The sequence below is a fragment of the Oncorhynchus mykiss genome, chromosome 16 (assembly GCF_013265735.2).
Source record: "Oncorhynchus mykiss isolate Arlee chromosome 16, USDA_OmykA_1.1, whole genome shotgun sequence".
Classification (NCBI taxonomy): Eukaryota; Metazoa; Chordata; class Actinopteri; order Salmoniformes; family Salmonidae; genus Oncorhynchus; species Oncorhynchus mykiss.
The window spans coordinates 21,254,364-21,273,593 of NC_048580.1; the positions used below are offsets into that span (position 1 = coordinate 21,254,364).

Here is a 19,230-nt window from a genome sequence, read left to right on the forward strand (position 1 = left end):
CACACCAGATACTGACTTACTTTTGATTTTGAGCCCCCTTTGTTCAGGGACACATTATTCCATTTCTGTCAGTCACATGTCTTTGGAACTTGTTCAGTTCATGTCTCAGTTGTTGAATCATGTTAAGTTGACAGTGAGAGCAAATATATTTTTTTGCTGAATATATATATGTATATTTTTTTTTCAGTAGAAGTCGGAAGTTTACATACACTTAGGTTGGAGTCATTAGAAGTTGTTTTTCAACCACTCCACACATTTCTTGTCAACAAACTGTAGTTCTGGCAAGTCGGTTAGGACATCTACTTTGTGCATGATACAAGTAATTTTTCCAACAATTGTTTACAAACAGATTATTTCACTTACAATTCACTGTGTCACAATTCCAGTGGGTCAGAAGTTAACATGCACTAAGTTGACTGTGCTTTTAAACAGCTTGGAAAATTCCAGATAACGGTTTGGCCATAATGACCATTGTTATGTTTGGAGGGAAAAGGGCGAGGCTTGCAACCCGAAGACCACCATCCCAACGGTGAATCACGGGGTGCTTTGCTGCAGGAGGGACTAGTGCACTTCACAAAATAGATGGCAGAAAAGGAGGGAAAGTTATGTGGATATATTGAAGCAACATCTCAAGACATCAGTCAGGAAATTAAAGCTTGGTCGCAAATGGTTCTTCCAAATGGACAATGACCCCAAGCATACTTCCAAAGTTGTGGCAAAATGGCTTAAGGACAACAAAGTCAAGGTATTGGAGAGGCCATCACAAAGCACTGACCTCAGTCCTATAGAAAATGTGTGGGCAGAACTGAAAAAGTGTGTGTGAGCAAGGAGGCCTTACAAACCTGACTCAGTTACACCAGCTCTGTCAGGAGGAATGGGCCAAAATTCACACAACATATTGTGAGAAGCTTGTGGAAGGATACCCGAAACGTTTGACCCAAGTTAAACAATTTCAAGTCAATGCTACCAAATACTAATTGAGTGTAGGTAAACTTCTGACCCACTGGGTATGTGATGAAAGAAATAAACGCTGAAATCTCTCTTATTATTCTGACATTTCACAATCTTAAAATAAAGTGGTGATCCTAACTGACCTAAGACAGGGAATTTTTACAGGGATTAAATGTCAGGAATTGTGAAAAACTTGAAATGTATTTGGCTAAGGTGTATGTCAACTTCCGACTTCAACTGTATGTACAGTACCAGTCAAAAGTTTGGGCAGACCAACTTATTGCAGGGTTTTTCTTTTTACTATTTTTACTATTTTCTACAATGCAGAATAATAGTGTTGACATCAAAACTATGAAATAACACATATAGAATCTTGTAGGAACCAAAAAACTGTTAAACAAATGAAAATATATTTTATATTTGAGATTCTTCAAAGTAGCCACACTTTTCCTTGATGACAGCTTCGCACACTCTTGGCATTCTCTCAACCAGCTTCATGAGGTAGTCACCTGGAATGCATTTCAATCAACAGGTATGCCTTGTTAAAAGTCAATTTGTGGAATTTTTTTCCTTCTTATTGCGTTTGAGCCAATCAGTTGTGTTGTGACAAGGTAGGGTTGGTATACAGAAGATAGCCCTATTTGGTAAAAGACCAAGTCCATATTATGGCAAGAACAGTTCAAATAAGCAAAGAGAAACGACACACCATTATTATTTTAAGACATGAATGTCAGTCAATACGGAACATTTCAAGAACTTTTAAAGTTTTTTCAAGTGCAGTGCAAAAACCATCTAGCGCTATGATGAAACTGTCTCTCACGAGGACCGCCAGAGGAAAGGAAGAACCAGAGCTACCTCTGCTGTAAAGGATAATTTCATTACCAGCCTCAGAAATTGCAGCACAGATAAATGCTTCACAGAGTTCAAGTAACAGACACATCTCAACATCAACTGTTCAGAGGAGACTGCGTGAATCAGGCTTTCATGGTCAAATTGCTGCAAAGAAACCACTACTAAAAGGACACCAATAAGAAGAAGAGACTTCCTTGGGCCAAGAAACACGAGCAATGCACATCAGACCGGTGGAAATTTGTTCTTTGGTCTGATGAGTCCAAATTTGAGATTTTTAGTTCCAACCGCCATGTCTTTGTGAGAGTATGTGAACGGATGATCGCCGCATGTGTGGTTCCCACAGTGAAGCATGAGGAGGTGTGATGGTGTGGGGGTGCTTTGCTGGTGACACTGTCTGTGATTTATTTAGAATTCAAGGCACACTTAACCAGCATGGCTACCACAGCATTCTGCAGTGATACGCCATCCCATCTGGCTTGCACTTCGTGGGACTATCATTTGTTTTTCAAAAGGACAATGACCCAACACACCTCCAGGCTGTGTAAGGGCTATTTGACCAAGAAGGAGAGTGATGGAGTGCTGCATCAGATTACCTGGCCTCTACTATCACCCAACCTCAACCCAATTGAGCTGGTTTGGGATGAGTTGGACCGAAGAGTGAAGGAAAAGCAGCCAACAAGTGCTCAGCATATGTTGGAACTCCTTTAAGACTGTTGGAAAAGCATTCCAGGTGAAGCTGGTTGAGAGAATTCCAAGAGTGTGCAAAGCTGTCATCAAGGCAAAGGGTGGCTACTTTGAAGAATCTAAACACTTTTTCAAATGTAACACTTTTTTGGTTACTACATGATTCCATATGTGTTATTTCATAGTTTTGATGTCTTCACTACATAGTTTTGATGTCTTCACTAATAGTATAAATAAAGAAAAACCCTTGAAAGAGCAGGTGTGGCTAGCAGGGTGGTGTTGTTATTCATACTAGGGAGGTGTTGTTGCAGAACAACCAGACAAGTCAAATATGTTTGATGTTTTGGGAGTGGACAGGAGCTGAGAAACTAACCAGAAAAACACTGACTGTCACTATAGCAACAGGGATGATGGTCTGTCATCATTGAAAGGAAGGGAAGGGAAGGGTGAGACTCACTAACAAACAAACACATACAGACACAAACACACACCTGTAAGACATGACAGTAGCGGCAGCTTAGCAGATAAATAGAGACGAACGCTCGATAAAGCAGCATACAGAGTGTTTTTTAGATGCTTATCTAGCACATGTGGATGTGTGAAACTTACACGGAACCCAAACCGGCTGCGTGCGTGCGTGCTCCATCCTCCACCCCCCCCCCCCCCCCCCCCCCCCCCACACCAGACTTGCAGCGCTATCTGCGTAACAAATAGAACTGACTTCTATTTTAGCCCTTGGCAACGCAGATGCTTGTTGGCGCGCGCGAGCAATGTTTGAATAATATAGATTTCAAAATGTATTTTGCAACACTTGTGCACGTGAACGCGAGCGGTGTAGTCAGGGTATTACTCCTCAGCCTGTAGTGTCCCCACTTGCGCCAGCAAATAGCTAGCTTTTTGCGTGGCGCCGACGGGTAAGACGCTCCAGGAGAGCGGTCACGTGTGCAGAGGTCCTGGGTTTCAGGAGGAAGTTGTACTCACTAAGCAAGCAGCGTGACATCCTTTGCCCTTATGTAACTAATTTTCTTTTTTTTCCTGTGAGATGAGACTCTCGCCATGCAACGGCCTCTATTGATCATCAGCCCACAGCATGCCAAAGGGGAGAGAGAGATCATTCCACCAGACAACACAACATGGCTCAGAGACTCATTCGCAGGAGAAAGACAGGCAGATGAGAGGGAGGAATGAGCGAGTGAGAGAGAAAGGAGAAAAAGGTGAAGGACAGAGAGTGGGAAAATTGGCTGGCTTGGGGTTTGAGGAGCCTGGAGTGAACATGGGATCTTTGAACACTTGTGTTGGAATTGCTTTGGTAATGTTATGCAGTATGTATGTGTGCAGTAATACAGAAAAGCAGTAATTCAGTGAAGTACTTGATTGAATTGAGTTGTGAGTAAGGCGAAGGGGACTATTGATGGTCAAGATGTGCTCAGGTCATGATGGGGTCACGGTGTTCAGAATGTGCTCGGGGAGAGACATTACCAGTGTTAAACAGTACTATTCCAATGGGCCCTGGTCCGATCCCTCCCACACTCTAAAGGCTGCTACTGTCCACCAAATATCGTCCCGGGTTTCTGCACCATGATTCACCACTACAGAGCATTATCTTTTTATAGCTTTCCTATACTGTACATACTTTGCCATATTCCTTTGCTACATACAGTGCATTGCTCTAAAAAGAACATAAAATCCTGTATCCCCTCCCAGTAGTAAAACTAAATTAGTAAAGCTACATGGTTGAACTACCTGACGCTAATACAGTGTACCACTTCACATATGAAATATTTACAGTATAAAGTCTATTTTTCCTCTTAACATTTCTCCCCCATTACAAAGAGCGTGTGATTTAGTTGTTCAAACACACACATATGCACCCATATACATACACACCCACAGTCCCACACACACACAAATAGCGGGTATAAAATAAGCAATCGCTGGACTCTATTCTATAACAGCTTCCAAGCATTTGAATGTCAATATAATAAATCATTTATTTTCACACCTGAAGATACCTGTGCCTGTATGAACCAATGAGCACACTGTTACTGTATGAAATGTGTCCTTTTAAACTGTTTGTCTACCAGAGGAAATCACTTGTAACCCTAATAAGGAAGTCATTGTGAGACAGGAAGTGACCCGCTAAGATGTCCTGAGATAATGGGGGAATCTCATTTGGATTTGCTCAACTCCTGTGTCCTCTCTCCTGCGTCCTCCCTCTCTCGCTTACTATATATGAAACAATATTAGGAAAATTATGTTTACAAGGGTGGAATCATATGTTATATATCCATGGGTGGAATCCCCAAAATAAATGTTTGAAGTGATAAAAAATGAATTTAGATAGTTGTGCAAGACATTTTATAGATACAAGGATAAGTAGCATGTCGTTTTTAAATGTTTGCATGCTTTTCACCTTCAAGAAAACAACAGCTGATTCAAAGGGGCAGGTATTAAAATACTTTGGCGCTTGCCACCACGAGGATACTCCTGTGCTTCCTCTGCAGAAGTAGGTAATCGAGGAGGTGAGCAGGCTCCTTCGTTCGCCTACTAACGAATTGACACTCTCCTCCACCACTCGAACACTTATCGGTTTTCGGATCATGGAGAGAGGACGGAGGAGTCGAGGAGAGGACGAACTTTTACCCAAATTAGAATCTCCCAATGTCTGACAGCAAGGTCCTATCTCAGTTCAGACAGTCTAGATGAGCAATGTCCTGTCGTCATAGTAACTGCTCCATTAGAGAGTCACTTTCACATATTTTCTTCTTTTGAAAAACGATCCTTCTCCCCTATTGTCCATAGCCATTTTCACATTTTATGTTCATAAATGTTCATAAAATCTGTGAGATCCCATTGGTTCAGCGATATGTCAGCTAGAAGATCAGTTTTCCCTATTGGATTACTGGCCCTCAGATCAGCTAGTTTTCTAAAGAAAGTCACCTGACCAGCTAACGTTTTGGCCTCCCCAGGTTAAATGTATTCATTGAGAGACAGAAGTGGAGGAAGAAAGAAAAAACATTGAGAAAGGAGGGAGAAAGGAGAGAATAGATGTGACATCAGAGCATTGCGTGTTTTTACCAAACTCCTTGTTTAGAAACGGCTAGCGTTGTTTCTTTCGTTAGCATCATTAGCAGTCTTACTGTGTGGGCTCAGAAGCAAAATGGCTGAACAGCAGAACGAGTTGCTGTGAGAAACGGTGACAGTCAGTGGACTCTTGAATGTTGCTTCTCCAACTCTTAGGTCACAAATCAAAATGACAAACGCATGCTCTAGTGATGACTCGTCCTATAGTACGCTGTTGTGAGTGATGATACCAATTTCTGTGGCACAGTCAGGATTTTGACATTGGGGTTCTTCTCAGCAGCGTTGTAATGCGTCATCCTTTCACTCCAGTCTCAATGGCAGTCTCTATTACTTTGCACAGCTTCCGATCGCTGTGGCAACAGCCACAAACACTGCTGCTCATCCCCTCATTCTCAGACACAGATCTCTATGGCAGTAGCCATCACCATCTGGCTCTTGGTCTTCTCCCGGCCCGGAGAAGAGTGGTGCTGGCCAGGAGACTCCTCCAGAGGGGAATGGGTGTCAGAGAGGACACTCCTCTTCAGGGGCGCTGGGCGCAGGAGTGAGGTCGTCCCAGGGGGGGTGGAGGGCTCTGGGTGTCTGTGGGAGCGTGATGAGGAGGAAGACGAAGAGGAGTTGGAGGTACAGCTTGCGGAGCATACGCCAGACGAACTGGACCTCTCGCCTCTCTTGGCCCGGCAGGAGGCGCGGCGTCGGAGCTCGCTGACCAGTTCGTACTTGACAAAGCAGAAGACGTCCTTCACGCCGCAGCGCTTCTCTGGCTCGGCGGCGAGCAGCCGCTGGAACATGCGTAGGGCGTCATCAGTGAAGCGGCGCCACTGGGACGGGTAGGCCACCGTGGGGCACCCTGCTCGCTGCCAGCGGCGGAATTCCTCGTAGAAGGCATCGGCGGGCAGCGCTGCCTCCCAAGGGAAGTTACCCGTCAGCATGCAGAAGACGAGCACACCGAAGGCCCACACGTCTAGACTGGTGGTCACCAGGAAGCCTTCGGCACGACTGGCACAGCACACCTCTGGCGCCGTGTACGGGATGGTGCCGCTCACACGCTTCACGCGACAGCCCACGCGCCGTGTCATGCCGAAGTCAGCCAGCTTGATGCGTCTGCACTCACGGTCGAAGAGGAGCACGTTCTCGGGCTTGACGTCACGGTGCACCAGATTCTTGCTGTGCATGAAGTCCAGAGCCAGACCCAGCTGCTGCATACAGCGCTTCACCATCTCCTCCGGAAGACCAACCTACAGGGAGGAGGATAGGAAAGGAGGAAGGAGGGAAGAAAAAGAAAGGGGTGAACAGATTTGTTTTAGTGTACAGTGGAGGGGAGGAAAACCAAGTGCAATAAATTAAATGAGATAGAAACAGAATAGAGGTGTAGAGGGAGTAAAGTGGGACCAAATAGGTTTTGTTAAGCATTATATTTGCACTCATATTTAACAACCTAGAGTAAGAACCTTTGAGTCAAAGGTAGCCCTCCACTGAAAAGCACTGGAATGGAAGCCTTACGGTACACACTAAAAGGAGCATGCAGCTCAAATCTGAGTAGGGACTTAGACAAGGCGCCAATCCCAGAAGGGCTTGTTAAAACCACATTGCTTTGAAACACTGTACTTGATTGGCTAAGGTGGGGGAGAACAGGGATTGGTGGGCAGATGATAAGCATGATCCAGTACAGTACCTGGGGGGGAATGATGTCGAACAGGTCTCCCGCGGGGGCATACTCCTGTCCGAAGACGTAGCTATCCTCAGTCTCGAAGAGTACATCCAGGACTTTGATGATGAAGGGGCTGCAGCTCAGTGTGCCCGTCAGGCTGTACTCCCTCAGGAAGCTCTTCAGCTTCGTCTTGCTCTTTGTCACAAACTTCAGAGCCATTTTGGTGCCTGATATGTTCACACAGAGAAGAACAGAATGAATGAATGAATGAATGAATACTTTAATGTCCCATGGGAAAAGTTGTTTGGCAACACTTCAGAAGACAGACAGACTGTATCAAAATACTGTACAGTATCAGAGCGATATTTTAGAGTCAAGGCAAACGTATAAACTAAACTGACATTTATTAAGTGAACTTAACTAAATATGCCTGTGCAATCTGATTCTGTGTATCTGAAACCTCCTCCACTCCCCTCTCTGTACCAGCTGCCTCTGTGCTCTGAAACACACCCTCAGCTGTTGACTAAGCACACAGCTGTGCAATCAGAGCATCTTAGAAAGCTCCCACTGCACTTTTACCCAGTCTAGTGCCCTCTTCACCTTAATGGCATGTAACCTTTTAATGAACTCTCAACCTAAAGAGCCTTTTCACCCTGAAGTCTTACACTATTGTGACCTTTGACCTCACAAACACCCTGTCACTGTAGTGCCCCGTTTAATTGAACTCTTGATTTAGCCTACATTCTATTGCACCATCTGGCTCTCTGGTTCTGTTGTGGTATGACCTTGTAAACTCTATTGAAACCTTTGCTCCCAACAAAGTCCCTTCACCACACCCATGCATGCCCTCTGACTCACCCTGTGTGCGGTGTGCCACCAGGTCCACCTTGCCGTAGGTGCCCTTGCCCAGCTTGCGAATGTGCTCGTAGTGTTTGGCCACATCTGCAGCCGACAGGGAGGTTATGGCCAGAGCCTGCATGTCCTCCACAGGCACACCGCCACCACCGCAGTAGCCCACCTTGGAGGTGGGAGAGCCCCTGCCGCTGCCCACCTGGCCCGGCCCCGACGGAGACAGAGACAGGCTCGCCTTGACGCTGTGGGGCACACTGGGGACAGAAGAGAACACACAAACATAACATTATGTAACATTATGTCATGTCTGAGACAGTAAAGACTAGGAGAGTTTAATGCTAAATACAGCAAGCTTATTGGCGATCAAACACACACACGTGACAACTTTGACTTAGTGTGTGTGTATGTGTGTGTGTGTGTGTGTGTGTGTGTGTGTGTGTGTGTGTGTGTGTGTGTGTGTGTGTGTGTGTGTGTGTGTGTATGCGTGTTTGCCTATGTGCAAGTGAATGAATGACTACACTGAGGTGAGAGCTATGATCCCTTATTGATGTCACATGTTAAATCCACTTGAATCAGTGTAGATGAAGGGGAGGAGACATGGATTGAGACATGGATTGTGTATGTGTGCTATTCAGAGTGTGAATGAGTAAGACAAATTATTTAAGTGCCTTTGAACAGGGTATGCTAGTAGGTGCCAGACGCACCTGTTTGAGTCTGTCAAGAACTGCAACGCTGCTGGGTTTTTCACGCTCAACAGATTTCCGTGTGTATCAAGAAAGGTCCACCACCCAAACGACATACAGCCAACTTGATACTGTAGGAAACATTGGAGTCAACATGGGGCAGCATCCCTGTGGATGCTTTCGACACCTTGCAAAATCCAAATTGAGGCTGTTCTGAGGACAAAAGGGGTGCAACTCAATATTGGGAAGGTGTTCCTAATGTTTTGTCCACTCAGTGCACAACCGACAGGTTTGAGTACATCTTCATTTGCATACAATTAATGCAGTGGCAGGGGAGTAGAAGGGGATTGGGTTGTGTGCCTGGTAATGGAGGCTGGTGGGAGGAGCTATAGGAAGACAGGCTCTGTGTAATGGCTGAAATGGAATTCATAGAATGGAATCAAACATGGTTTCTATATGTTTGATGTGTTTGATACTGTTCCATTGATTCCATTCCAGCCATTACAATGAGCCCGTCCTCCTATAGCTCCTCCCACCAGCCTCCTTTGGTGCCTGGTAAACATATTTGACATAGAGTCCCTCTGGGAAGTTAGCCATGTGTCTTAGACTGGGTTTAAGGGTCGCCGATCTTCTAGGAACTCATGCAGACAATATTGACCTTGACAGTACACGAGTTGGATGTAGGGATAGACACAGAAATGGTAAAGACAGTGGTGGATATAATATAATGATAATAATATAATCCAGATTATATTCAAGTGCCTTTTCCAATAGAAATGCATTTCCATACAATCGATAGCGTGAAGGAAGAAAAAGGGATTACTTTAGTTGTGCCCAGTAAATATATCTGGCTTGTAGTGGCTCTGGGCTAGCTGTTGGAATGTTGGTTGTCGTCTCCAGTTGCTGAACCCTGAAAAATGTGTCACCGAGATGTTTGGTAGGACTTTGCAATAGGGCGGACTGACCATTGGAGGACATTGTGGTCGTATAATGCATCAACACTTCATTACACTCTTTGACACAATAGATAAGCTTATTCGGAATGCAAGGCTGACCTAAAAAACTAACAAATGTATACATCTCTACCATTGTCATTATGTGTGACTGTTTGTACGTGCTGTGTGTTTACTTGTACTGTACACACAGATAGGGTTATTGATAAGGCAAGGCTGATCTCACATGGAGATGTCGTCTATTGTGCATGAGTATCAACACACACACAAACCTCAACAGTGTGTACTTCACACAGAGATGGACCATTGGGCCTCCCGGGTGGCGCAGTGGTTAAGGGCGCTGTACTGCAGCGCCAGCTGTGCCATCAGAGACTCTGGGTTCGCGCCCAGGCTCTGTCGTAACCGGCCGCGACCGGAAGGTGGCCTACCCCGGCCTCCCCTAACCCAGACGATGCTGGGCCAATTGTGCGCCGCCCTATGGGACTCCCGATCACAGCCGATTGTGATACAGTCAAGGATCAAACCAGGGTCTGACGCCTCTCAGGAGCCATGCTGGGACTAAACAAGGCCAAATGATAAAAGTGCGCCTCGCTAAGTATCTTCCATAAGAAGATACTAATTTATCAGTCACGATTAGAGAGATATATAGACATACTGTAAGTCGCAGCATGTCTTCTGCCTAGGAGTGAAAACTGTACAGTGCAGTGTATATCTATGTTGCTCATTTGTTGATATAAAAAAAACTGCTTTGAACAAGTTTGGTTCAATTGCCCAAATAGCCTTTGAAAGTTAGAAACAGATTGACTAGACCGGATCCCCGCTCCTGATCCATCAATCATAATGAATGTTTGTTCTCCTTCAGCTCTAGCATGCTAGTTGCAGCCACCTAGGGCTCCACGGGGAACATCAAGTCTAATCGCATTACTCAGCCTCTACTAAGACAAAAACATCCCGAACCAAAGACGCTGCTCATTTCCTTTGCAGAGCATGATTAAGAGGCCCAGAATGTGATGAGGGGAAGAGATGCATCAGCTGCAGTTCTAAATGAGAACCAGGAAATGGGAACCTGCAAAGTGCTTTGTGAGTGTGTTGATGGAGGGTTATGTGTGAGTCTGGGTTTGGATGAATGTGTGTGTGCATAAGTGTGTGACCGAGCTACGTTTGCATGTGTATAGGTTTTTGTGTGAGCGTCTGTCTATGTGTGTCTGTGCACTCATTTGCGTATGTGTGTGTGCCCCCGTACACACAGTCCGGCAGTGACACTATAAAAGATCTGTAAAAGTGTTTTCTATCTCTCCCAGAGAGCAGCTGCGGCGCTGCATGAGGGAGGCAGAGCGTCTCCACCGGGTCTCTTTCCTCACGACTCAGCGTAAATGTTAAGGCCACATGCCATACTGTGCTCCCATACTGCTCTCTGATCCCACTCTGTCTTCGGCAGCTATAAAAGAGTGGCACCGTGGATATATACGGATTTCACTGGTGTGAGATCCTTATGTCCCTTGCTTTATTGAGCCAGTGTAGATCATTAAAATAACTGAATAGAGTCTGCACACTCAAATGATCCATACACACATGTACATTTGAAGTCGGAAGTCTACATACACCTTAGCCAAATACAAATACAAAAACTCAGTTTTCCACAATTTCTGACATTTAATCCAAGTAACAATTCCTCTGTCTTTGGTCAGCTAGGATCACCAATTTATTTTAAGAATGTGAAATGTCAGAATAATACGAGAGAGAATGATTTATTTCAGCTTTAATTTCTTTCATCACATTCCCAGTGGGTCAGAAGTTTACATACACTCAATTAGTATTTGGTAGCATTGCCTTTAAATGGTTTGACTTGGGTATCCTTCCACAAGCTTTCCACAATAAGTTGGGTGAATTTTGGTTCATTCCTCCTGACAGAGCTGGTGTAACTGAGTCAAGTTTCAGATCTGCCCACAAATTTTTGATAGGATGGAGGTCAGGGCTTTGTGATGGCCACTCCAATACCTTGACTTTGTTGTCCTTAAGCCATTTTGCCACAACTTTGAAAGTATGCTTGGGGTTATTGTCCATTTGGAAGACCCATTTGCGACCAAGCGTTAACTTCCTGACTGATGTCTTGAGATGTTGCTTCAATATCCACATAATTTTACTCGCTTGTTGCCATCTATTTGGTGAAGTGCGCCAGTCCCTCCTGCAGCAAAGCACCCCCACAACATGATGCTGCCACCCCCATGCTTCACGATTAGGATGGTGTTTTTCGGCTTGCAAGCCTCCCCCCTTTTCCTCCAAACATAACGATGGTCATTATGGCCAAACAGTTCTATTTTTGTTTCATCAGACCAGAGGACATTTCTCCAAAGTGTACGATCTTTGTGCCCATGTGCAGTTGCAAACTGTAGTCTGGCTTTTTTATTGCGGTTTTGGAGCAGTGGCTTCTTCCTTGCTGAGCGGCCTTATAGGTTATGTCGATATATGACTCGTTTTACTGTGGATATAGATACTTTTGTGCCTGTTTCCTCCAGCATCTTCACAAGGTCCTTTGCTGTTGTTCTGGGATTGATTTGCACTTTTCGCACCAAAGTACATTCATCTCTAGGAGACAGAACGCATCTCCTTCCTGAGCGGTATGACGGCTGCGTGGTCCCATGGTGTTTATACTTGCGTACTATTGTTCGTACAGATGAACGTAGTACCTTCAGGCATTTGGAAATTGCTCCCAAGGATTAACCAGACTTTTTTTTTATTTTTATTTTCCCATGATGTCAAGCAAAGAGGCACTGAGTTTGAAGGTAGACCTTGAAATACATCCACAGGTACACCTCCAATTGACTCAAAATATGTCAATTAGCCTATCAGAAGCTTCTAAAGCCATGACATTTTCTGGAATTTTCCAAGCTGTTTAAAGGCACAGTCAACTTAGTGTACGTAAACTTCTGACCCACTGGAAATGTGATACAGTGAATTATAAGTGAAATAATCTGTCTGTGAACAATTGTTTAAAAAATGACTTGTGTCATGCGCAAAGTAGATGTCCTAACCGACTTGCCAAAACTATAGTTTGTTAACAAGAAATTTGTGGAGTGGTTTTATTATTTTATTTATCTGTTATAAACTTGAAAAACAAGTTTTAAATGACTCCAACCTCATTGTATGTAAATTTCCGACTTCAACTGTATCGACTACGATCAAAACACTTAAATAAAGGTATGTTAGTTAAATAATACAGTATGACTGCCATTAAAATGGGTGAGCGGATTGCAGTGAGAGATCTATTCCAGTTTATCATTCCCAATTCATGTCATTCTTAGCACCTCGCAAGCCCTTAATTTGCTGCTCGCAGTGATTTTCCTATTTTCCATTCATAGTACATAACAATGGTACAATTTCAATTCAATGTGTTTAATGCAGGCCTGAATCACTTCATTGAATATATCTATTGTTCCCTGGACGGCAGACAGATGGCGGTATAGCACAGCTGTTGAACAGTAAGGCCGAACTGGAACGTTTGCCAAAATAAAACGCAACTGCTCAGCTACAGGGACCGACACATATCAGTTTGCTACTAGCTAATTTTGCAGTCTGGCGACATGGATCGATTTATTGTAAAAAAGAAAACAAGTAAATCTATTGACAATGAAAATGAGGGGGAAGAGCTGGAAAACAACATGACAGCTATGAACGAACAACCACCGGAGAACCAGGAAAATGAGGAAGATGGCGGCAGGTAGCTAACGTAGCTAACATAGCTAATGTGGCTTCGATGGCTAAGAGAAGGAAATCGACCGAAAGTTCCAAGAGAAATGGACAGACAAGTATTTTTTTTAACTGCATGATGGGACCAGCTCACTTTGTCTTATTTTCCAGAAGGCAGTCAATAGTTTTAAACGAGCAAATGTAGAGTGACATTTCCAGTCACATCATGCCCACTTTGACAAAACATATCCGCCACAAAGCAACATCAGAAACAACAAAATAGCGCAGCTCAAAGGACAGCGACAAATGATGGACAGATCTAGCACTGTTGCAGAGATTGCTTGGATATTCGCGAGAAACAAGGCCTTCACAGACGCAGAGATTGTCAAAGAATGTTTTTTTGGCCTCAGCCCTAAATATTGCATGCTGATTTCACAAACAATGAAGCTATTTTAAAGTAAATTAAGGGACTGCAACTCTCAGACTCGGCAATAACAAGACGGATAGAAGACATTGACGAGGACATCGGTAAGCAACTGATTACTGACATGTCCGTGGCGCTGTGTTTTAGTATTGCGCTTGACGAAGGCACTGATGTAAGTGACATTGCCCAATTATGGGGTTTGGGTCCGATTCCCTCATGTAGAGGTCATTCAGAGAGGAACTTCTATGCCTCTTTAGGGACAAAAATGAGGAGAGGGTATTCTGAAAGTCCTTGTTACATTGTTTGCTGATAATATTGACTGGTCCAATCTGGCATCTGTGTGCGCTTACGGTGCCCCAAACATGCGAGGAAAGGAGAAAGGACTCATAGGCCTGATGAGAAAGATTGAGGATATTCCCGAATTTGTTACGTTTCACTGTATCATTCATCAGGAAACACTCAAAGACTGTGACTTACAGAATGTGATGCAGCAAGTCGTGTGCGTGGGTGAACATTATTATTGCGAGGGCACTAAATCACCGGCAATTCCGCGAGTTGCCGGAGGAATACCAGACAGAATACGAAGACTTGATAATTCACAACGAGGAGAGATGGCTGTCTCGTGGCAGAGTTTTTGGAAAGATTTCTCTCCTCCTTTAAATCTGCGAATTTGTTGCAAGCAAGGGGAGAGACGAGCCAGAGCTGGATGATCCACAGTGGATACTGAAGCTTTCTTTTCTAACTGACATCACCTGCCACCTGAACACGGTGACTCTCCAGCTCCAAGGGAAAGCTAAAACTCCAGGCAAAATGCTGTGTGTGGTCACAGCATTTCAAAATAAAATCACCACACTGTTTGTTTGACAGTTTGTTCATTTCCCAAAGTTGAGCAGTCACCACATCCAACCCAGACATACTGCAACATTTTAGCTATGATGTATTTGTGCATGTGTTGGAAGAGTTGAAGCTGGAGTTTGAGTCAAGATTCAAGAATATCATGGAGTACAAGGAGTTTTTTCAACTTCATTGAGAACCCCTTTCATGTGCCAGTGTCATCTCTGACCCCAGTCATCACCGCCCTCTGTCCTGACCGTGCTGGAATAGAGAGTGAGATAGTGTCATCTCTGACCCCAGTCATCACAGCCCTCTGTCCTGACCGTGCTGGAATAGAGAGTGAGATAGTGGAGCTGCAGGCACATGACACATTGCAAGGTGAACTAAGATCAGGTGTTACCCATCTCTGGAGCCTTGTGTCAGACACAGAGTATCCACTTCTGAAGCAGTGTGTGCACTTATTCATGTGAAGCAACATTTTCAACAATGAACATTGTGAAACAAAAACAGAGAAACAGACTGACCAATGCACACATGGATTGCCTCACAAGGATAACAACAACAGACTATACATTTAGAATGAATTCAGTCAAGGAGCAGAAGGGACATTTTCGCTCATCCAACTACTGAGGTAACCCTTAATATGGGTCTTATACATGTGATGTAGCCTATTTGATGTGTGTACAGTGGGGAGAACAAGTATTTGATACACTGTTGGTATGTTTTCCTACTTACAAAGCATGTAGAGGTCTGTAATTTTTATCATAGGTACACTTCAACTGTGAGAGACAGAATCTATAACAAAAATCCAGAAAATCACATTGTATGATTTTTAAGTAATTAATTTGCATTTTATTGCATGACATAAGTATTTGATCACATACCAACCAGTAAGAATTCCGGCTCTCACAGACCTGTTAGTTTTTCTTTAAGAAGCCCTCCTGTTCTCCACTCATTAACTGTATTAACTGCACCTGTTTGAACTCGTTACCTGTATAAAAGACACCTGTCCACACACTCAATCAAACAGACTCCAACCTCTCCACAATGGCCAAGACCAGAGAGCTGTGTAAGGACATCAGCGATAAATTGTAGACCTGCACAAGGCTGGGATGGGCTACAGGACAATAGGCAAGCAGCTCGATGAGAAGGCAACAACTGTTGGTGCAATTATTAGAAAATGGAAGAAGTTCAAGATGACGGTCAATCACCCTCGGTCTGGGGCTCCATGCAAGATCTCCCTTCGTGGGGCATCAATGATCATGAGGAAGGTGAGGGATCAGCCCAGAAGTACACGGCAGGACCTGGTCAATGACCTGAAGAGAGCTGGGCCCACAGTCTCAAAGAAAACCATTAGTAACACACTACGCCATCATGGATTAAAATCCTGAAGCGTACGCAAGGTCCCCCTGCTCAAGCCAGCGCATGTCCAGGCCCGTCTGAAGTTTGCCAATGACCATCTGGATGATCCAGAGGAGGAATGGGAGAAGGTCATGTGGTCTGACAAGACGAAAATAGAGCTTTTTGGTCTAAACTCCATTCGCCGTGTTTGGAGGAAGAAGAAGGATGAGTACAACCCCAAGAAAACCATCCCAACCGTGAAGCATGGAAGTGGAAACATCATTCTTTAGGGATGCTTTTCTGCAAAGGGGACAGGATGACTGTACCGTATTGAGGGAAGGATGGATGGGGCCATGTATCGTGAGATCTTGGCCAACAACCTCCTTCCCTCAGTAAGAGCATTGAAACACACAGCCAGGGCAACTAAGGAGTGGCTCCGTAAGAAGCATCTCAAGGTCCTGGAGTGGCCTAGCCAGTCTCCAGACCTGAACCCAATAGAAAATCTTTGGAGGGAGCTGAAAGTCCGTATTGCCCAGCGACAGCCCCGAAACCTGAAGGATCTGGAGAAGGTCTGTATGGAGGAGTGGGCCAAAATCCCTGCTGCAGTGTGTGCAAACCTGGTCAAGAACTACAGGAAACGTATGATCTCTGTAATTGCAAACAAAAGTTTCGGTACCAAATATTAAGTTTTGCTTTTCTGATGTATCAAATACTTACAGTGGGGCAAAAAAGTATCTAGCCAGCCACCAATTGTGCAAGTTCTCCCACTTAAAAAGATGAGAGGCCTGTAATTTTCATCATAGGTACACTTCAACTATGACAGACAAAATGAGAAAGAAAAAATCCAGAAAATCACATTGTAGGATTTTTTATGAATTTATTTGCAAATTAGGGTGGGAAATAAGTATTTGGTCACCTACAAACAAGCAAGATTTCTGGCTCTCACAGACCTGTAACTTATTCTTTAAGAGGCTCCTCTGTCCTCCACTCGTTACCTGTATTAATGGCACCTGTTTGAACTTGTTATCAGTATAAAAGACACCTGTCCCCAACCTCAAACAGTCACACTCCAAACTCCACTATGGCCAAGACCAAAGAGCTGTCAAAGGACACCAGAAACAAAATTGTAGACCTGCACCAGGCTGGGAAGACTGAATCTGCAATAGGTAAGCAGCTTGGTTTGAAGAAATCAACTGTGGGAGCAATTATTAGGAAATGGAAGACATACAAGACCACTGATAATCTCCCTCTATCTGGGGCTCCACGCAAGATCTCACCCCGTGGGGTCAAAATGATCACAAGAACGGTGAGCAAAAATCCCAGAACCACACAGGGGGACCTAGTGAATGACCTGCAGAGAGCTGGGACCAAAGTAACAAAGCCTACCATCAGTAACACACTACGCCGCCAGGGACTCAAAACCTGCAGTGCCAGACGTGTCCCCCTGCTTAAGCCAGTACATGTCCAGGCCCATCTGAAGTTTGCTAGAGAGTATTTGGATGATCCAGAAGAAGATTGGGAGAATGTCATGTGGTCAGATGAAACCAAAATATAACTTTTTGGTAAAAACTCAACTTGTCGTGTTGGGAGGACAAAGAATGCTGAGTTGCATCCAAAGAACACCATACCTACTGTGAAGCATGGGGGTGGAAACATCATGCTTTGGGGCTGTTTTTCTGCAAAGGGACCAGGACAACTGATCCGTGTAAAGGAAAGAATGAATGGGGCCATGTATCGTGAGATTTTGAGTGAAAACTTCCTTCCATCAGCAAGGGCATTGAAGATGAAACGTGGCTGGGTCTTTCAGCATGACAATGACCCCAAACACACCGCCCGGGCAACGAAGGACTGGCTTCGTAAGAAGCATTTCAAGGTCCTGTAGTGGCCTAGCCAGTCTCCAGATCTCAACCCCATAGAAAATCTTTGGAGGGAGTTGAAAGTCCATGTAGCCCAGCAACAGCCCCAAAACATCACTGATCTAGAGGAGATCTGCATGGAGGAATGGGCCAAAATACCAGCAACAGTGTGTGAAAACCTTGTGAAGACTTACAGAAACGTTTGACCTCTGTCATTGCCAACAGAGGGTACATAACAAAGTATTGAGATAAACTTTTGTTATTGACCAAATACTTATTTTCCACCATAATTTGCAAATAAATTCATTAAAAATCCTACAATGTGATTTTCTAGAGAAAAAAATCGCATTTTGTCTGTCATAGTTGAAATGTACCTATGATGAAAATTACAGGCCTCTCTCATCTTTTTAAGTGGGAGAACTTGCACAATTGGTGGCTGACTAAATACTTTTTTGCCCCACTGTATGTCATGCAATAAAATGCAAATTAATTACTTAAAAATCATACAATGTGACAAATTAAAGATCTGTGCGGCCCTCTGAATGATTATCTCAACCCAAAAGTGGCCCCCTTATAAGAAATAGCGAGTAACACTGTTCTAGACTCTAGAGATCACCACACGCAGCCATTTGGTATTTTCTGCAATGTTTCCTTTGCTGTGAACTGAAAAATGACCTCTAGCAGCAATCAGCGCAGAGGTCGTCTACTTCGCTAACCCTTACAGATAAGACATCCCCTTTAAAGCCCAGAATGCCCTAACAGACAAAAGCATACCATTTAAGGTCCAGAATAGTCCACACTAACAGACAGAAGAAACTGCGTGAACCACACACACACACCAACATTTCTGCTAAATTGCAAAAACTGTATTATTATATTAAAATGGTCTACAGTAACAGCCTGGACCTCCATATGCCCAGACACGAGATGGCTAGTGAAATAGCCAGATGACCTTTACTGAACAAACTCTTGGCTTGAGATGAGAATAGAGATGAACCCTGCGAGACTAATGCAGAATTTTTTTAATTTTTTGTCTCAGTTTGATTGGCTGGGCCACTCAAGGACTTTCACATTCTTGTTCTGATGCCAATCCAGCATTGCTTTGGCTGTATGCTTGGGGGTCATTGTCCTGTTGGAACATAAATATTTTTCCCAGTCTAAGGTCGTTTGGACTCTGAAGCAGGTTCTCATCAAGGATTTCCCTGTATTTGGCATCCATTGTTCCCTCTATCCTTACCAGTCTCCCAGTCCATGCCGCTGAATAATCCCAATAGCATGATGCTGCCACCTCCATGCTTCACAGTAGGGATGGTGTTAGACGGGTGATGAGCTGTGCCTTGTTTTCTCCAGACACAGCGCTTTGCATTCAGGCCAAAATGTT

General features: G+C 44.2%; 1 protein-coding gene across 2 annotated transcripts in view; it reads right to left on the reverse strand.

The window, feature by feature from the left end:
* Nucleotides 1-4,077: 4,077 nt before the first annotated feature.
* The window catches only part of si:ch211-183d21.3 (serine/threonine-protein kinase SBK1), a 29,908-nt gene continuing 14,755 nt past the window's right edge, over nt 4,078-19,230 (reverse strand). For both annotated transcript variants that reach the window (XM_036946484.1, XM_021565186.2), the window contains 3 exons: nt 8,078-8,325; nt 7,244-7,446; nt 4,078-6,806 (listed from right to left, as the gene is read on the reverse strand). In XM_036946484.1, coding sequence (XP_036802379.1) covers nt 5,964-6,806; nt 7,244-7,446; nt 8,078-8,325 — 1,294 coding nt within the window. In that variant the 3' untranslated portion in view covers nt 4,078-5,963. The remainder of the gene's footprint in view (nt 6,807-7,243; nt 7,447-8,077; nt 8,326-19,230) is intronic.